Below are 19,483 nucleotides of genomic sequence, written 5' to 3'. Positions count from 1 at the left end.
TTATAGATGTTTAAGAGTAAAACTGCTATAAAGTGGCCAAACAACCCAGCCTCAGCAGGGCTGTATGAATGTGTGTTTGATGTGTAACATCTGGCTCGTATCTTCGCGTTTGTATAAACTAAATCAGTGTATTTGAAAGATAAGGCTCGGGGAGGTCGTGGTGGTCCTGCCAAGGCGAAGGGAATAGTGGGCGGACAGGACTGGTCATGTGATCCTCTCACAAAGTTCCCACGCAAAACACTCCTCACACATCCACGCGCGTTCACGACTGTAATACGCAACAGAGTCCTACGGCTCTAGATAGAAGAAACTGAGACTTGAGGGAAAATAGACTCGGATGTGCCTGATGTGCAGCTGTTAGTTATCCAGGCTGAAGCTGATTTATTTCTTTAGTTATTATGTTTCCTGCAGCAATTCTGGGATTAAACTTAAGCTGAGACCGAGAAAGGTGAGTATACATTCCTTTATGTTATTAATAGACTTGTTTAGATGGATGAACGCAAAATGCAGGAACTGTGCGACTTTTTAAATTATAAATGAGCTTTAAATGCATTCAAAGTTAGTTAGTATTCAGCTTAAATTTCATGTTTAGTTATGTAATGCATCAGCTACACAACATTATTAGTGCATTAAAACCTTACCTGCCTAAACAGCGTTTTTGAGCATTAAATGCTTGCGTACTTCTGTTGATGCCCGAAAATTTCTGTGACGACGTAAATTGCCACACGCACCAATAATACCTGTAAATACTGTCTAGGTAGGCAGCTCAATAAGTTTTGAGACACAGCAAATTGCTTTGACGCGCAGAAAACGATGGGGGAGATTCGCAAGGCGAATTTTTATGTAAAAAACACTTTTTTCTGACGTAAAAGGGAGGGTTCTGTTGCTTTAGTTTGCTTATATATGCTTAGATAGGTCATAGACATAGGTTCAAGGCAGAGTCAATACAATTGTACACGTACAAAATGAATTTAGGTGCAAAATAAAACTTCTGGTGGGGGTGCTGGGGTGATTTCAGGCTATCAGGGTGGAAAGAGGGGTGTTAAAGGTGTGAATTGTTCTCTGTGGGGTGCGTGCAGATATGCATGACTTGTATAGGATGTCAGCTGGAGAGCAGACATGCAGGTGTGTGAGTGTTTATTTGTATGTGTGTGTTTAGACAATTCATTTGTAATCCAAAGTGCCCTGACCTTTTTGTATTCATGCACCAATTGTGAACTCAGCTTGAAGTGGATCAGAAAAACACTCAGCCCACCCTCTCTATTTCTCTCTCTTTCTCTCTGAAGCAGAAGGTTGTGTGTTGTGTTTATGTATGAGCGAGGGTGAGCGTGTTGAGATGAGTGCGGGCGATGAAGAGGGCGGTTTACGCATCCGCCCCCCCTCCAGTCTAAATGTGAAGAAGGTCTACAGCGAGAGCGCCGAAGAACTCCAGTCCCCCGAGGCCCTGAGGAGCAGCGCTCTGTCACCTGACCTAAGGCAGGACTTCAACATGATGGAGCAGAGAAAGAGAGTCACACAGATTCTGCAGAGTCCAGTAAGACGTCACTCCCACACACACTCGCACCAAAGTGAGAATTCGCATGCTCTTTCTCTCTCTCCCTCCCTTTGCATTTTAAAAGGAGCCCACGCTTGTTTGATTGCATAACAACCAACAAGTGGAGATCCGTTGCCATTAGTAACCATGCACAGATCATCAGAAATGCTGGGAGTGGGTGAAATGAATAAAAAACCCAAAGTTATTTCTGCGTATCATGTTGTATGGATTTTTATTTTCTGATGCCTTAGATGAAACTCAGTCTCTTATCTGATTATAGCGTCATCTATTTTTCATATCCAAATAATATGCAAAATTTGAAACTGTATAATCGGCAAAACTGCATAATGTTCATGCTCTGGTTTTGGCTAAATACACAGCAAAAATCTTTTACGGTTTGCAGCCCTGTGTCTTTGAGGTTGAAGTTCATAGGTTCAACTTAAAATGTACATAAAGCATATGTCGTCTTATTTTGTAACTGGTCAGCATGTTTTTTTTCATCATTTTAATAATTTTTTCTTCAAAAGTGGATTATATCAAATGGTCCTTTGGTGATGTTAAAGTACCAATGTGACTCTGTACCACAAAACCAGTCATAAGATTTATACATCTGAAAGACTAAATAAGCTTTCCATTGATGTATGGTTTGTTAGGATATGATAATATTTGGCCGAGATACATCTATTTCAAAATCTGAATTCTGAGGATGCAAAGAAATCTAAATATTGAGAAAATTGCCTTTAAAGTTGTCCAAATGAAGTTCTTAGCAATGCATATTACTAATCAAAAATGAAGTTTTGATATATTTACGATAAGAACTTTACAAAATATCTTCATGGAACATGATCTTTACTTAATATCGATCATTTTGACCCATATAATGTATTTTGGGCTATTGCTACAAATATAACCATGCTACTTAAGACTGGTTTTGCGGTCCAGGGTCACAAATATTCATGCTTGAGGCCATGCAGCATGCATTGGAATTATAAAAAGCATAAAATGCTGTTTAAAATATTATTAGATTAAGTATAGCTTGTCTTACCACAGGGCATGTCAACTTCTCTGAACTATTTTACACCGAAGAAACATATGACTGGATGCTCTGTTTGCTGAACTTTTCTCTTAAAGCCTGTTTTGTTGTCAGTGATTATTTAGTACCATGAAAGAACAGGCTATGAACAAATCAGAAATGTCCTATATTTGAGAAAAATACAAGTCACACAATTTACAAAATACATTTTTACTGGATATACAGTACTGTTCAAAAGTTTAGGTTTGGTATATTTTTTTATGTAAAAGATGTTTCTTATGCTCACAGATGCTGCATTTATTTGCTCTAAAATGTAATATTGTGACATATTATTGCTATTTAAAATCATTTAGTTTTCTGTTATAATATGTTGAAGTGTTTAAAATGTAAAGCAAGGTAGAATTTCGTTGTTCCCATAGCAGTGATTTAAAGCGTTGTTTTTCTGATATTTTATTTTAAATTTAATACTGTGGCTTGGCTTACTACACATTCTAATGAAATCCAATTTTAAATATCTTTTACTGTACCAATTTTTATGGCCGTTATATTTTCTATTTGAGCGAATGCAGATGAATGAAGTTGTTTCAGGACGAGACCGCCCTGATTGTAAAACGTTATTGGTTATAGCGAGAACGTGCTAGTTTAAATTAGTAGTAATTGATTAGTAGAAATGTGTCCCAAAACACAAAATTTTTTAATGGTTTTAATGGTTAAAAGTTGATTGTTTGTAATGTTTGTAATAGTATTTGTTGTGGAAAACATTAGAATTTCTGTGATGATTTCTGTTGTTTTTTTTCTGCAGGGAAATGTCTGGTGTGGTAACTATTGTATATGCAGAATAATTGACACCGGTCTGTTGAATTATTAGAAAATAATCACCACCTCGGGCATGCATTATTTTCTAATAATTCAACGGCCCATCGTCAGTTATTCATTACATAATGATTTTATTCCTCAAGATACATATCTTATTATCGTCTATGTTGAAAACAGTGCTGTTTAATATTTTACATTTTATATTATGATTCTTTGATGCATCAGAACATTGATATATTTGAATCTATTTTTTTGCTGAACAAATATTACTGACCCTAAACTTTTGAATGGTAGTGTAGATAAAATAAAATATTAATAAATCACCAAAATATAGTACAAACAGCTCATGCAAAACCTTTTCTCAGTACTACTTTTCTTGTATTTCTTGTAATTACATTTCACCAACCAGTCTTTTTAGTGACTGCAAAAGTCAGTTTATGTAATACATTAACAGTATATTTATTATTATAGAATTTAAAACCTTAACAAATGTCTTTTTGTGAAATGTTTTGTTTGGAAACACATTCTTAACCCTGTTGAAAAAAACAGCATATGCTGGTTAGGTATGTTTTGAAGCATGACAGCTGGTTTGAGCTGGTTTAAGCTGGTCCTGAGCAGGAGCTAGATGCTCAGGACCAGCTTAAACCAGCTAAAACATACCTAACCAGCATATGCTGTTTTTTTCAACAGGGAAGTGTGGCCTAACTGTCTAAATATTTTTTTATAACTGTATATTTTAGTGAAAAATAGCATGTTAAAGTGTGTTTGTGTGTGTGTGTGTGTTTGTTGCAGGACTTTAAGGAGGAGCTAGAGTGTATGGTAAAGGAGCAGTGCTCCAAAGGCAGTAACTCCAGTGGTCTTCTCGGTCAGATTGCAAACCTCATCATCAGCAATACTATTAGCAACACTGGAGTGTACAGTCCCAGCAGTGAGTGCACACAAACACTTTTTTATTGACACTATACATTCCCATTGAAGATTATTTGTTGTTACCATAGTCAACAGATGGCAGGCATGTAATTTTGTATGGTTATCAGCTAGTAGCTCAGATAAAGGCAGATATTTATTTTTGTTCTTTGGCTGTGTGTGTGTTTCCAGGTGCAGGGTCAATTAGTCCAGTGAATGATCTGTGTGGTGTGGAGTGGTTCAACTGTTCTAAAGCTGAAAGGCAGGGCCGCTGTAAACTCGCCTGCTTGTACCGGCTGCTCGACCTATACGGACATACCCACTTGCCAAATACGTATATAACTGTGAGTACTCGCATTTATTGCACACTTTAGCTTTTTGCCATGCTGCACTAATTGTTTTTCAAATCCGAACTAGGACTAACTGTGCTCACTGTCATTTTGCATGTAATAAAATCAGATGTTTTTGTTCAAACAAAACTGGTTACCATAGTAATGGCTTAAGTGACAGAACAATGCAGAGAGACAAGAGAATAGCTGCCAGTGTGGAAAGAATAGACAGAAAACTGTAAAGTGACATCTTACCATGATGCTCATCAAATTACAGCAGCATCAAATGGATTACTGTTTTACACATTCATGCATACATTTGCAGAAATAAAGGTACAAAAGCTGTCACTGGGGCAGTATTCTTCTACCCTTTTAAACAGTATTAAAGGAGAAGTTCACTTCCAGAACAAAAAATTACAGATAATGTACTCACCCCCTTGTCATCCAAAGTGTTAATGCCTTTCTTTCTTCAATTGTAAAGAAATTATGTTTTTATTGAGGAAAACATTTCAGGAATTATCTCCATATAATGGACGTCAATGGTGAGTTTTAAACGTCCAAAATGCAGTTTCAATGCAGCTTTAAAGGGCTCTAAATGATCCCAGCCGAGGAAGAAGGGTCTTGTCTAGCAAAACAATCTGTCATTTTCTAAAAAAAAATAAAAATGCATATACGTTTTAACCTTAAATGCTCATCTTATCTAGCTCTGCGATGCACATGCAAACTCTGTGTAATCCGGGTCAATACAGTTAGGGTAGGTCGAAAAACTCCCATCTCATTTTCTCCTCCAACTTTTTTTGTAAAGGGAGTTTGACCTTTTTTGCATTTTCACTTTTTAAACTCTTGGTACTTCTACAGCGATGTAGGACAATTTTAAAGTTTGAGGAGAAAATGAGTTTTTCAACATACTCTTAACTCTTATATTGACCTGGATTACACATAGTTCGCATGCACATCGCAGAGCTAGACAAGACAAGCATTTGAGGTTAAAAAGTATATAATTTTTTTTTTTTTTTTGAAAATAACTGATTGTTTCGCTAAATAAGACCCTAATTTCTCGTCTGGGATCGTTCAGAGCACTTTGAAGCTGCATTTAAACTACATTTTGGACGTTTAAACTCGCAGGCACCATTGAAGTCCACTATATGGAGATAATTCCTAAAATGTTTTCCTCAAAAAACATAATTTCTTTACGAAGGCATGAACATCTTGGATGACAACAGGGTGAGTGCATTATCTGTAAATATTTGTTCTGGAAGTGAACTTCTCCTAATATGTACACCTGAGGTACTGATATATACCTTTAATAAAAAAGGTACCACCTCAGTGACAGCTTTTGTACCTTTTTTCTAAAAGTGTATATTCTAATACATTCACTGTCGGAGGGCCAATGTCCTACAGACTTTAGTTCCAACCAGATCAAACTTACTTGCCTGGAAGACTCTAGCGAGTCTAAAGACCTTGATTAGCGAGTTTAGGTGTGTTTAATTAAGGTTGGAGCTAAATTCTGTTCCAGGAACAAATTTGGACATGCCTGATGTAGGACCTCAGACTTATTTTGCATCCTGATTGATGAAAAATCTTGAAATGTTATCTACCATTCAGATTGAAATGCATTTTCAAATATTACATTTAAAAAAATGCATATAAATATGGTTTGCATCAAGTTTGTAAAAATAAACTCTTATGTTTTGTTTTTGGCTGTTTAGAAAGGCATATAACAGTTTGGTCCTCATTTCAGCTTATTCTGGCCAAATGCCGCCCACTTAAAAAGGAAGATGCGGTTTAATTGTGGATTTATCTTAAATAGATTATGCCACAATACTAGACCAGCATGGAGAAATTAATTCAAAAAGTGGTGTGACAGTCTTTGTCTATGTGTAGAGACCTTCTCTATATGTAACCCTGGACCACAAAACCAGTCATAAGGGTCAGTTTTTTAAATTGAGATTTACACAGCATCTAAAAGCTGAATAAATAAGCTTTCCATTTGGATAGGACAATATTTGGTGAAAATAATAAAAAATTACATTTTGATATATTTACAGTAGGAAATATACAAAATATCTTCATGGAACATGATCTTTACTTAATATCCTTATAATTTTTAATAAAAGAAAAATCAATAATTTTGACCCATACAATGTATTGTTGGCTATTGCTACAAATATACACATGCTACTTACAACTGGTTTTGTGGTCCGGGGTTACATATTCAAAAGAAATAAGTGTTATATATAATTTTACAAACATAACTCAAAAAACCATTCACATGAATAGCTTACTTTCTACTCTTTCTACTTTCTACCAGTTGCACAAAAGCAATCAACATATTTAGAACTAGTCATTTCCAATTTCCAGTGTTTAATACCAAAATGTATTATGATAAACTCTCTCCCTGTCTTTCGTTCGCTCCCTTTTACTCTTTCTCTGTTATTTTTTCTCCAGCTGCGTATCAACAAAGAACAGGATCATATTCTCATTCTTCCTAAAGGACTGGCGTTCTCAGAGGCCACAGCAGCTAGTCTGGTACACACACCCACACACATCCTGAGCATGAATTATGAAGTTGGAAACCCTGTACATTTAAAACTGAATATAATGACATCATTATATATGCTGTGGAAGAATAGGGGAATATAAAAATGTCAATTTTTTCTTGTAATGTGTGTTTTTTAAAGGTGAAGGTGAATCTGATTGGTGAGGTCGTTGATCAGGGAGTCACTACACTACCTGTGGATGTTTTAGGATTCAAACCACATTCTGCAGTGTATTCTGCCCGACCAGATGCCAAATGTGTTATACATACATACACACCAAATACAGCTGCCGTGAGTGTCAACACACAAACAAACACACACACAAACATTATGTTATTATGTTATTTTATTATATTTTTATTGTGTTTTATTGTGTCAGTTAGCTGAATTTTTTTGTTATTTTTACTTTATATCAAAATAACACAACTGCAGTTTGAGATTAACTGGAATACACAATGAAAAAACATGATTTTTGAAAATTGTTAAAAACTCTTTTTGCAAATGAACTCTTCATTTGTAGCAATAGTCAAAAATACATTGTATGGATCAAAATTGTCGATTTTTCTTTTATGCCAATAATCATTAGGATATTAAGTAAAGATCATGTTTCATGAAGACTTTTTAGTAAATTTCCTACTGTAAATATATTAAAACTTAATTTTTGATTAGTAATATGCATTGCTAAAAACTTCATTTGAACAACTTTAAAGGCGATTTTCTCAATATTTAGATTTTTTTGCACCCTCAGATTCCAGATTTTCAAATAGTTGTATCTTGGCCAAATATTGTCCTGTTCTAACAAACCATACATCAATAGAAAGCTTAATTATTCAGCTTTGTAAGATGTATAAATCTCTCTTTGTGGTCCAGGGTCACATATATATTTATATGTGGTCCCAAGACCCCGAAAAACCATTGGCATAGACGCAGTATTCACATGTTGCAACTTTCTGTATATCCTGCAGGTCTCTTCTATGAAATGTGGCATCTTACCCATTTCCCATGAAGCTTTGCTGCTGGGGGAGGTGTCTTATTTTAGCTACCATGGTGATTTAGCCAACGAGCAGGAGAGGATGGAACTTCAGAAAGCTCTTGGTCCCACTGCCAAGGTGACAGTCTGTGAATTCTGCTATCAGTTGGCATGACAACCATTAGGAGTTAACTATAGTACAGCATGGCAGAGCTTAAGCAGGGAAAATAGCAGGTCCTAACGGTTGCCAAGTTAAAATGTGCGTGTGTTAATATTTGTTGTTTTTTGTATTGTAAATGTGTATAGTTACAGTCGTTATAATATCGTTTAGTATCATATTCATTGTAATATTTTGATGCATTACAGCGGATCCGCAACGCTGATGTAATAATTCTGCTTGTTTTTAGGTTTTGGTACTGAGGAATCAAGGTTTACTGGCATTTGGAGAGACGACAGAGGAAGCTTTTCATTATTTGTATCACAGCCATCAAGCTTGTGAGATACAGGTACACACACATTTACAACTGGAATACACATGTATGAGAATAAATAAAATACTACAAATACATACACTAAATGAAAACAGAATAAATGTACTGGATTAAACTAAATCTGGAATACACAGAAAATGGAATGGGTTGACAGCCAAGCTGTCAATAATTTTTTCTTTTTTGAATCAAAGATAATCCCAGCTCAGTTTAAAGGGATAGTTCACCCAAAAATTATAATTACCACATTATTTACTCACCCTCAAGCCAACCCTAGGTGTATATGACTTTTTTCTTTCAGACGAATACAATAAAAAAATGTCCTGGCTCTTATGAGCTTTATAATGGCAGTGGGTAGTGGTACCCTGTAATGGTAAAAATCCATGCAGTGGTTTTTAATTAATCTGTAAAAATAATATCCCCTTTTTCAAACTGAGCCGGTGTGGCGTCACACCCACAGAGGCCGCTCCCACGATAGTTGATTGACATGAGTGTCTTACCTCAGATCACCTATAACAGTCCAACCTCCATTGTTTCGATGCCGGAGCAGGGATGTAAGTTAGACAAGAATATCTCAGATTGAGTGATTGAGGTGTTGTGTTGCTGGATGTAATAATGAACATAGTGGTCGTCATTTACTCCCGACATCTGAGCTGCTGAAGATGCAGTGAACTACGTTTGTTTGTGAAGGGATTGCGACTCCCGATCTACATAAACGCGTCTATGCTTCACCTACAGCAGAAGTGAGTATAAGGGTTGTTTTTTATGAGTCTCTGCAATCACCTTTCCTAATAACTAGTGCTAGTTAGCAATTTCCGCAGTTAAACGTGCTAAATGTGGCTAAAGTAAACAATCTCTCAGAGCAGAAGAGAGAAGAGAGGGGTGGGGCAAGCAGAGCTCATTTGCATATTATAGACTTTTTATTAAGACCCTAAAGAATCATATCAACTTGTGGAAAATGGGCATCTGATGACCCCTTTAATAAAGGCCTTCTGAAGTGAATCGATCTCAATCGCCAATATCACATGAACACATGTAGGACAGTTAGCGGAAGCTAAAATGGTTTATAAAGTTTAAATATGGATATTTGTCTTAGACAAAAGCAGTGCTTCAATTCAGAAGGCCTTTATTAACTCCCCCAAATCCCCAAAATCTTGACCGCTACCCACTGCCATTATAAAGCTTGGAAGAGCCAGGACTGTTTTTTTAATATAGCTCAAATTGCGTTCGTCTGAAAGAATCAAGTCATATACACCTAGGAAGGCTTGATGGTGAGTAAATCATGGGGCAATTTTCATTTTTGGGAGACTATCCCTTTAAACTCCGCCAGTATGTTTATCCAGTGGTTAAACTGTTATCCAACATCATCTCGTCTTTCTGTCTTTGTTTGTTTTCAGGTTAGCGCTCTGTTATGTGCGGGTGGAGTTGACAACCTGTGCGTGTTAGACAGAGCTAGTCTTAAAACCGCTCCTACGAAAAAAAATCCCAGTGGACAAATGCCAGACGGACAGATCAGATGGAGGGTTGGAGAGGCAGAATTCGAGTCGCTTATGAGGATGTTAGATAACTTAGTGAGTGGCCTGTGAGCTAATCCGTACCAGATGTGTCTGCATTTCTTTGACAGCATTAACCATGTATTATTAAATATTTAGCAGTAAAAAACAATAGCGCTAGCTAACATGCCACCTCTTGTGTTTTTAGGGTTACAGAACAGGTTATACTTACCGGCATCCCGTAGTTAAAGAGAAACCTCGACACCACAACGATGTGGAGATCCCAGCGACCGTCACAGGGGTGGGACTAGAGGAAAAGGACACCTTTCCACAGAGTCCGTTGCACTTTCTGGCACAGAAGCGGGACAGAGAGAGGATACGATGGCTGAACTCACCAAACAGCTACTTAAAGGTCAACGTACCTGAAGAATCCATCAACGGGACCTGCAGCCCCCGGACCAAAACCATGGTATCCTTGCATATGATCATTTATGTTATCTATAAATTCACCTTATTAACTTAACCATAAAGTCAGTCTTTCTTTCTTCAGTCCTAAAGAAATTATATTTTGGGAAAACGTTTTAGGATTTCTGTCCATATAGTGGACTTCTATGGTGCCCGTGAGTTTGAACTTCCAGAATGCAGTTTAAATGCAGCTTCAAAGGGCTTGACATACCCTAACTGTCACAGAGTTCACACAGAGCTTTACAAGATGAGCTTTTGAGATTAAAAAGTATATAAATTGTACTTTTTTTTAGAAAATGACTGATTGTTTCACTAGATAAGACCCTTCTTCTTCAGCTGGGATCGTTTAGAGCCCTTTGAAGCTGCATTTAAACTGCCTTTTGTAAGTTTAAACTTGCAGGCACCATAAAAGTCCACTATATGGAGAGAAATTAATAACAACATAATTTCTTTATGACTGAAGAAAGAAAGACATGAACAACTTGGGTGACAAGGGAGCGAGTAAATTATCTGTACATTTTTGTTCTGGAAGTGAACTTCTCCCATTTTATGTAAATGTTTAATATTCACTAATATTTCTGAAATTCATGATTCTCTTACTTTTTAGTGGATGAAGTCAGAAGAGTCAGGAAGCTGCAAGGACACCCCAATTAGGATTGAGGACCCCAACCAGTTTGTTCCACTGAATACTAACCCCAGTGAAGTACTGGAAAAAAGAAATAAGGTATATTTAACTGAGAGAAGGAAAATACAGACTGAACAGCCTGTGTCCACAGATTGTGTTCTGTACACTAAAGCACTGCTTTGTTTGTGCTGGTTTAGATTCGGGAGCAGAACAGAGTAGATCTGATGACAGCTGGACCCAAGTCTCAGCTGCTGGCAGACATTGTTATTGACAAGACTCCTGGACCAGTATGTAACTGCACCAATAAATCCAACACAAACTCATGTACCAATCAAATACTTTTAAGTACACGACATAACTTTCCTAGTGTAATAGTACTTTTGAAAGGTATGTTTAAAATGAGGAAACTCACATGAGATGAAACATCAGCAGCTTAGAAAAAGCTGTACTATCCACCTATTTTACCCGTTCGAGCGGGCGCGGCCATTTGTACATTTTTTACGTGTGTGGCTTCCGGTCTCATCCACATCCAGCTATTTTTAGCTGTACAAAACAGCTCATTTTTTGCTGCTTGATATTGAAAATTGGTGTGTGTTACTGTGTTATTTTAATGTATTATCTTAATTATGAACACAGTTTCAGGTTTGTAGTGCAAACATTTTTACCATTTACAGGACGTTGTTATTCTTCTCATTATTTCCCAATAGTGGATAATGAACCGGAAGTCTCAACCATAGGCTTACTTCCACATTGAAGAAAAAAAAGTGGATAATCTCTGTGGAGTGTCTCATGTCATGCGATTTGATGGTGAAATCACACGACAAGCTAAATTCTACTCACTTTTTTGTTTCTTCTTCAGAGTAAAACTAACTTTATATCTCACAGTGTGACTTTATTTTATATTTTAAACTTTACCTCACCATTACCTTTTTGATTCTTTTACTCTGAGGCAGAAACAGGTCAGTTTGAAGTCGAAAACCACTGTTATAGCAAAACATAACAATTACATTACTAAGATGCAATTGTCAGTCAGTCCCTTTGCTATTGTTTTCAGGCATTCATCTATGAGGATGAGGAGCAGACAGCTGCTCTGCCACCTAATCCTTTTGACCAATCAGAGGCAGAGATACAGGAATACACACAAACTGTGGAGAATAAGAACAGCCAGTCAGGTATTTGCACATTTTACATACAAGGACACAGAATGGCACTTGTATCAGTTTATACATATTTTGCACTATGGAGTAGTGTTGTCACGATACCATATGTTCACTTTAATACGATACCTGACTAAACTATCACAATACTACTACTGAACTGATACTATTTTAATGGTTTCATTAAAAATATATATTTATCAAAAAGCATGTCTAATTAATTGAAATCATGAAACAGAAATTACAAGGCCCTATAAAATTCATTTAATCATTTTTCTCAAATTCAGTTTTGTTTGTGAATCTCTGTTTTCCATTAATTTTCTGTATTCTATTTCAATCGTTTCATTACATTTTAATAATCAAAAGCATGTCTAATGAATTTATAAAGGATAATTTGATAAAGCATACATTTATGATAGGCTATTTATTTATTTTCCTTTTTTTTGTGTTGTGTATTTACAATTTTCTGGTAAATAAATTCTAGTAAATATTCCTTAAACATTGTTTAATAATATTTTTATTGTTAGTAGTAGTACTGTCTTTACATTAAGTAATATATTAATATATTTCTGTCTGTAAAGTAAACCGAACTTTTATTTTGACGAGTTACTGTGAAGACCTTTAGGGTCTTCATTATATGTCGATAGTTTTCCTCAAAAGAAACTGTAAAATGCTCATGAAGTGACTCTCAGAGCATTTCTAGAGATTATGTTCATGTGTTCATGTACTCATTTATTGAACACAGACACGCAGAAATATGGCTCTTATTAAAATGTATTCTTAAAGTACCGGTACTAGTAAAATGCGGAATCGTACCGTTTTTAAAAGCAGGGTATTCCGATACTTCTTAAGTACCGGTATATCATGCAACACTACTGTGGAGGCCAGCATTATTTCAATGATGTAAAATGTTTCCACTCTGTGAGCTACTGGCGCCACCTGTTGCTATTTTACCGCAAACACAAATAAAATACTAATATTACAGCTACTGAAAGAGCTTACAGGTGGAGATGGATATAAGAAAATAGGCTTAAACCAAATGCCATCAATGTTCCCTACAAGGAGTCTAAACGCTCTCGGATATTATGTGAAATCCACGCTGAGAAACTCCTTCGGTGGCTGTGGTGTCATGACAAGCGTCAACATGTTTACATCCTGCCAGGATGTCATCTAGTGTTTCTTGTCTCTACTGTTTGTAAGCTCTTTCAGTAGCTGTGATCTACTAAAAGCCTTAGAGGCATCAGAGCTAAAGTGGAGAGTACAAAGACGCAGGTCTTTAGGAAGTTTTATTCATCCACAGGCATCTTCCCATTCTTTTCTCCTTTTCTAATTGCTAGGAAAGCAGTGAGGACTTGCTTCGCTTCTCTTGTAATGCTTCGACTAAAAATAACAACCAAAAGCCACACAATGTGGCATCGTATCAGTATCTTAGATTCCAAGTTGTGTTGCGTAAAAAATAGCAACAGGTAGCGCCAGTAGCTCATCAAGTGCAATTTCACATCATCAAAATAATGGCGCCCCCCATAGTCCAAAATATGTGTAAAACGATTTGGATTTGTTAAATCCACAAACTCTTGAACAGTAGTGTTTATAATTATTTAGTTTGCCATTCCATTCGGTTTCCTGTAAGCTCCAGTGTATTTCCAGTACATTGCACCTCAGGGAGATGTTAATACTTCGTTACCTCCAAGTTTAACCAGTTTTTTTTTTTTTTTTTTGCCTCCTTAAAAAATGTTTTCTTGACATATAAGCTCTTCAATCAGAAGCTGATGAGGAATTCACAGATGGTGAAATGACTACATATGACGGCTCCACTGTGTCACTGTCGATCTCACCTCTCATGAGCCCTGAAAGAGGAGGTATAGATTCTCTCATATAATCTGTATATGTGATCCTGGACCAGAAAACCAGTCTTACGTAGCATAGGTATATTTGTAGCAACAGCCAAAAATACATTGTATGGGTCAAAATGAACGATTTTTCTTTTATCCAAAAAATCATTAGGATATTAAGCAAAGATCATGTTCCATGAAGATATTTTGTAAATTTCCTACCATGAATATATCAAAATTTTTGATTAGTAACATGCATTGCTAAGAACTTCATTTGGACAATTTTCTCAATATTTTAGATTTTTTTTTGCATCCTCAGGTTCTAGTTTTTCAAATAGCTTTATAGCGGCCAAATATTGCCCTATCCTAATAATGGAAAGCGTATTTATTCATGCTGAACGGTCTCTTCCTCTCATTCTCAGATTGTCTTTCAGCTCTGCTACAGAGCAGTGATGGCGATGACCTGACACAGGATGATGACCTCACTCTACAGGTCACAGAGCTCAGCATCACGAAAGAGATGCAGGTCTCCATAACAACCACTGTTGCCAACAACATTTCAGTCACCAGTTCTTCTGAAAGTCAGCCACAGTCACCCAAAAAGAAAAAAAAGAAATTTCGTACACCTTCCTTCCTGCGGATGACGAAAAAGAAAGAGAAAAGAGACAAAGAGAAAGGAAAAGACAAAGAGAAAGAAAAGAAAAGGAGAAGGAGGAGAAAGAGAAGGAGAAAGAAAAGGAAAAGGAGAAGGAGAAAGAAAATGAAAAAGAGAAGGAGCAAGAAGAAAAGGAGATAGAAGAAGAAAAGGAATCTAAGAAGGACTGAGTAAACACTCCTGTTAGACACTTGACTGTGCAGGGGCTTGTGGGTAATGTAGTTTCAGGAGTGCCCAATGTTAAATGCGATGACTAGGAGAGACAGGGATATTATCATCAAAGCAATGATCTGTGTCGTTGTTAAACATATATTAAATATATAATATTACAACACATTTTCCTACAGCTATATCAACAACTAAATAGCCTAAGAATATCCTCCTACACTTTTATAAACTGTACATAAATGCACACTCAATATCAGCAGACTAAATAAAGTGAATATGAGAAGTATCAGAAATATTTTGATGGCTCTACATGGTGTTTTGTAGATGAATTGATGTTGTGTGCTGAATTAATGAGGTGACAGTGAATTGTATGAAAGACTGTGCAACTGAATTCCTGCGTAATATGAATATAAAGTATTAAAATCATTTTAAAATGGGAAACAGCCATTCAGTGTGATATTATGCTATGTTGATTTGCTTGGTTTGTAAATGGAAATGTGGTTGATAACAGATTGTTATTATACTGATAGTTTTACCGATTATATAAAAGGCTATAACCACTATATGTTAATTAAATCAAAAAACGTGTGCTGTAATTATGTTAATAGTGATGTTTTCATGTTCTTAACCAGGCGTTTGTGTCTTCCATGGTCAAATACTGCTTTTTGTAGTTTGCAGTTTCATGGTCATGTGTAAATGTAACCTTTCTGAAATAAAAATGTGCTAAGTTTACAAAGAAAAAAAAAGTAATAATACAGATTCAATCTATTTGAATAAAGAAGAAATATGCCAATAAATCACAAATTGTTATAGAAATGTCAACAAATCAACATTTATTTCTCTCAAATATGTAAATATACAAAACTGAAAAGCAAATGTAACAACAAATGGACTGCAGCAAATGCTTATTAAACACAGAGGTGGAGAGCGAAACAAAAAACTGCTTAATAAACGACACCTTCCATAACTCGACTGTATGAAGGAAGCCAGCGCTTTCCATTTATGTTTGTTCAACACATTATAAAAACTAGAGCGGCGTTCCCATCCTCAGCACCTCATGCAGAGACTTGGTCCTGAGAGCATGAGGAAAACCTATAAAACTAACCAGGAGCTGTGCTTCACTGACAACTGATGTTTTATTAGTTACAACATCCAGAGACTCGTTCTGTACAGAACAGCTCCAAAATCCAGACTAAACACCCACTATTATTGGAAATAAAACAGAAGGGGAAATATGTTACTATAGTTATTTCATGTCCAATTAGATTTGTTTATGATTTCTAAGTGGGTTTCAGTTCGATTCATTTTTTTGTTGGGTAATTACAGATGGGCACAGACAAGGGAGATCACTGGGGCATTAGGTGCCTGACGTTATATTTTGAAGTGTCGTTGTACTGGGTCATGGGTTTATCTGCGATACCACACGTGCCAACGCCGACCTTTCCATTCACACTCTCTGGAGATGCAAATATACTCCTTTTCACCTAGAGAACATGATCATACGAGATGAGTATGATGGCAGTGTTAGGAAAGAAAACCATACCAGGATTAGTCAGCTTTTCTTCTCTCATACATACCTGTCCTTTTTTATTCTTTGAATAGGCTTTATTGTTAAACTGCTGCCATTTGGATTTCTGATCTTCTCTCTCCTGCTCCAGCTCCTTCATGCGTTGCACCTTTTTCTGGGCCTTTTTCTTCTTATATTCCCTCTGCTCTGCCAGCATCTCTTTCCTAAAAGAAAACACACAGCAGAAAAACTTAAAAAAAAAAAACAATTATTTAGACGTATGCAAACACAAACTCTTAAAATGTGTTCATGTCTATGGGACTGGCCTCTTACAAATAGTTAGTAAATCTCTCATTTAGCTACATTACCACCAAATCTTGGATTCAACTTGTTTTCTTTCAATTAGCACAGGTTTTGTGTTTCTTTTGAAACGGATACAGTTTAAGTCGAAAGTTTACATACACCTTTCAGAAAATGTTAATTATTTTACCAAAATAAGAAGGATCATACAAAATGCATGTTATTTTTTACTTAGTACTGACCTGAATAAAATATTTCACATTAAAGACATTTACATATAGTCCACAAGAAAAAAAAAATTGAATTTATAAAAATGACCCCGTTCAAAAGTTTACATAAACTTTATTCTTAACACTGTGTTGTTACCTGAATTATCCACAGCTGTTTTTTTGTTTAGTGATATTTGTTCATTAAGTCCTTGTTTGTCCTGAACAGTTAAACTGCCTGCTGTTTTTCAGAAAAATCCTTCAGATACCACAAATTCTTTGGTTTTTCATCATTTTTGTGTATTTGAACCCTTTCCAACAATGACTGTATGATTTTGAGATCCATCTTTTTGCACCAAGTACAACTATTACTCATATGCAACTATTACAGAAGGTTCAAACGCTCACTGATGCTCCCGAAGGAAACAATGCATTAAGCCAGGGGGTGAAACCTTTTTGATTTTGAATAAACTTAAGTTATTTGTCCTCTGGGAAACATGCAAGTATCTTCTGTAGCTTCTGAAGGGCAGTACTACATTTAAAAAAAAAATAAGATACCTCGGCAAAATGAGAAAAATGTACACTCTTGTTCAAAAGTTTTCACCCCTGGATGCGTTGTTTCTCCTTCTGCAGCATCAGTGAGCATTCAAACCTTTTGTAATAGTTGAATATGAGTGCCTCAGTCATCTTCAGTGTGAAAAGATGGATCTCTAAATCATACAGTCATTGCTCGAAAGGGTTTAAATTCACAAAAATGCTAAAAAAAAAAAAAAAAACAAAGAATTTGTGGGACCTGAAGGATTTTTCTGAAGAACAGTGAGCAGTTTAACTGATCAGGACAAACAAGGAACTCAGAACAACTATGTCTAAAACATACATAAATAAAAACACCATAACCATCAAATAGAATACATATTAAAATTATTTCTTTACTGACATCTTAATTTTGTAATGACTGTGCTTATTTACTCATACAATACACTATAAAGATGGGTTCAACTGTATAGATTTTACATCAAAACAGATCTAAAAGTCATCTTAACATCTACTTACTTCGATTTGGGCTTTCCATCCTTCTCCTCTCTGCTCCTGCCCTCCTCCACTGGTTTGAGCACATGAAGCGGCAACACCTCTGCATTGCCGTAGCCCGCGAAGGTGATGGCTGCCGTTCCGTTCTCAGTGTCAATCTCTTCAATTTCCGCTTCATACAACCTGCCAATCACACAGCACTGTAAGCAGGTGAGTAAGGATATACTAACAAATCCCTCCTCCAAATGCAGCCGACCACAATCCCATCAATCAATATACCTCCAGCACTGTGTGTTTGTGTGTGATACTCACTGTCCATCCTGGGTCCAGGTGGCCATGCAATGGTCTCCGACCCTCCAGCTGCGAGTGGGAGGGACTGTCTCTGAGGTTTTGGTGCTGGTTGCACCCTCCACCGGCTGTGATGTCAACAGGTCTTTTGTCAACTCAATCACCTCCTATAGTGACACATAACAGCAATGATATGATGATTATACTTACTTAGAAATGTACTTTTCATCTTGTCAAAGGCTATCAGGCATCAACCTAAGTGACAAAACTGGACCCCTGAAAAACACGGCACACCACTGAAAGTTTTAACAATGCAAACAAATACTAAAAACATTATAGCAGCAAAGGTATAAAGAGACATTCATATCCTTTGGCTATAGCAAACCCTCATAAAAAGCAGTAGATAACTGTGCCCCAAACCTGGAGGTCCTTCTGGAGTTTAAGCAGATCTTCATTATCTGGATCTGTAGAGAGTGCTGCTTCCACCTGCTGCAGCTGAGCTTTATAATTGTTCAACTGCTTTACCAATTCTTCAGACATCTGAAAAATCAAACAACACTTTTCAGGTGACAATTACAAGCAGACCTCAAAACACCCAGCTTTTCTTATCATATATAAACATTAATAAATTATACTGCACAACTACAAAATTCATAACCTATAGTTCTCCAAAACAGGATCCCCACAAAAAGATTGAATCGGTGCTAAATTATGTTTTAATATGCTCCCTTAGATGCAACAATGTTAACTTTATTATAATCATATGCATTTATTTATTTGTTTGTTAATTGTAATTATATGTTTACTTTATTTAATACAGCATTAGCACTGAGTCTCACAAAGCTTTGTTTAGAACCAAGTTAAACATCAGCGAGTAATGTATAAATGGAGCACAAGGCCTCTCGCTCGACAGAAGACATGTTTATATTTACAAACACTAGACAACCGCATCATCTTTTAACATGCGTCTTACCTTTAAATATTCCTAGTATAATATTTATATGAAAAACAGATGAATTACGATGTTTAAGTATCCCATTAACGTGTTTATTTTCGCGAAAAGAACGCCGTTGCTATTACGTTTGTAGCCTCTCTAGCTCTCGTCGTTTCGACCTTTTCCCGGATGTGACGCCACAGTCTCG

The 19,483-nt window shown here is 36.3% G+C and overlaps 2 protein-coding genes across 2 annotated transcripts; one reads left to right on the top strand and one right to left on the bottom strand.

Annotated features, from left to right (window-relative positions):
- Nucleotides 1-227: 227 nt before the first annotated feature.
- add3b (adducin 3 (gamma) b) lies at nt 228-15,786 on the top strand. The gene is given in 16 exon segments (XM_051133510.1): nt 228-448; nt 1,290-1,534; nt 4,176-4,311; nt 4,482-4,633; nt 7,067-7,147; nt 7,300-7,449; nt 8,124-8,267; nt 8,536-8,634; nt 10,014-10,187; nt 10,318-10,578; nt 11,182-11,298; nt 11,397-11,486; nt 12,254-12,371; nt 14,108-14,215; nt 14,611-14,886; nt 14,889-15,786. Coding segments are annotated over 15 exon segments (2,253 nt in total). The 5' UTR covers nt 228-448; nt 1,290-1,312; the 3' UTR covers nt 15,014-15,786.
- A 41-nt stretch (nt 15,787-15,827) lies between these two features.
- smndc1 (survival motor neuron domain containing 1) lies at nt 15,828-19,483 on the bottom strand. Its single transcript, XM_051133512.1, has 6 exons — nt 19,315-19,483; nt 18,762-18,881; nt 18,366-18,508; nt 18,078-18,236; nt 16,589-16,742; nt 15,828-16,495 (listed from the first exon to the last, which is right to left on the bottom strand). The coding sequence occupies exons 2-6, from the start codon at nt 18,879-18,881 to the stop codon at nt 16,358-16,360; spliced, it is 714 nt and encodes a 237-aa protein (XP_050989469.1). The 5' UTR covers nt 19,315-19,483; the 3' UTR covers nt 15,828-16,357.

The sequence above is a fragment of the Labeo rohita genome, chromosome 17 (assembly GCF_022985175.1).
Source record: "Labeo rohita strain BAU-BD-2019 chromosome 17, IGBB_LRoh.1.0, whole genome shotgun sequence".
Taxonomy (NCBI): Eukaryota; Metazoa; Chordata; class Actinopteri; order Cypriniformes; family Cyprinidae; genus Labeo; species Labeo rohita.
The sequence above is the reverse complement of the archived record's forward strand: the minus strand, read 5'-3'. Positions and strand labels throughout refer to the sequence as shown.

Bases quoted from the DNA above. Each gene is read 5' to 3' on its own strand.
- smndc1 (XM_051133512.1), bottom strand. From the start codon at position 18,881: ATGTCTGAAGAATTGGTAAAGCAGTTGAACAATTATAAAGCTCAGCTG. The intron at 18,509-18,761 runs GTTTGGGGCACA...GTGTCACTATAG, and splicing joins AACTCCAGAAGGACCTCCAG to GAGGTGATTGAGTTGACAAA. The intron at 16,743-18,077 runs GTAAGTAGATGT...GTTTTCTTTTAG, and splicing joins GATGGAAAGCCCAAATCGAA to GAAAGAGATGCTGGCAGAGC.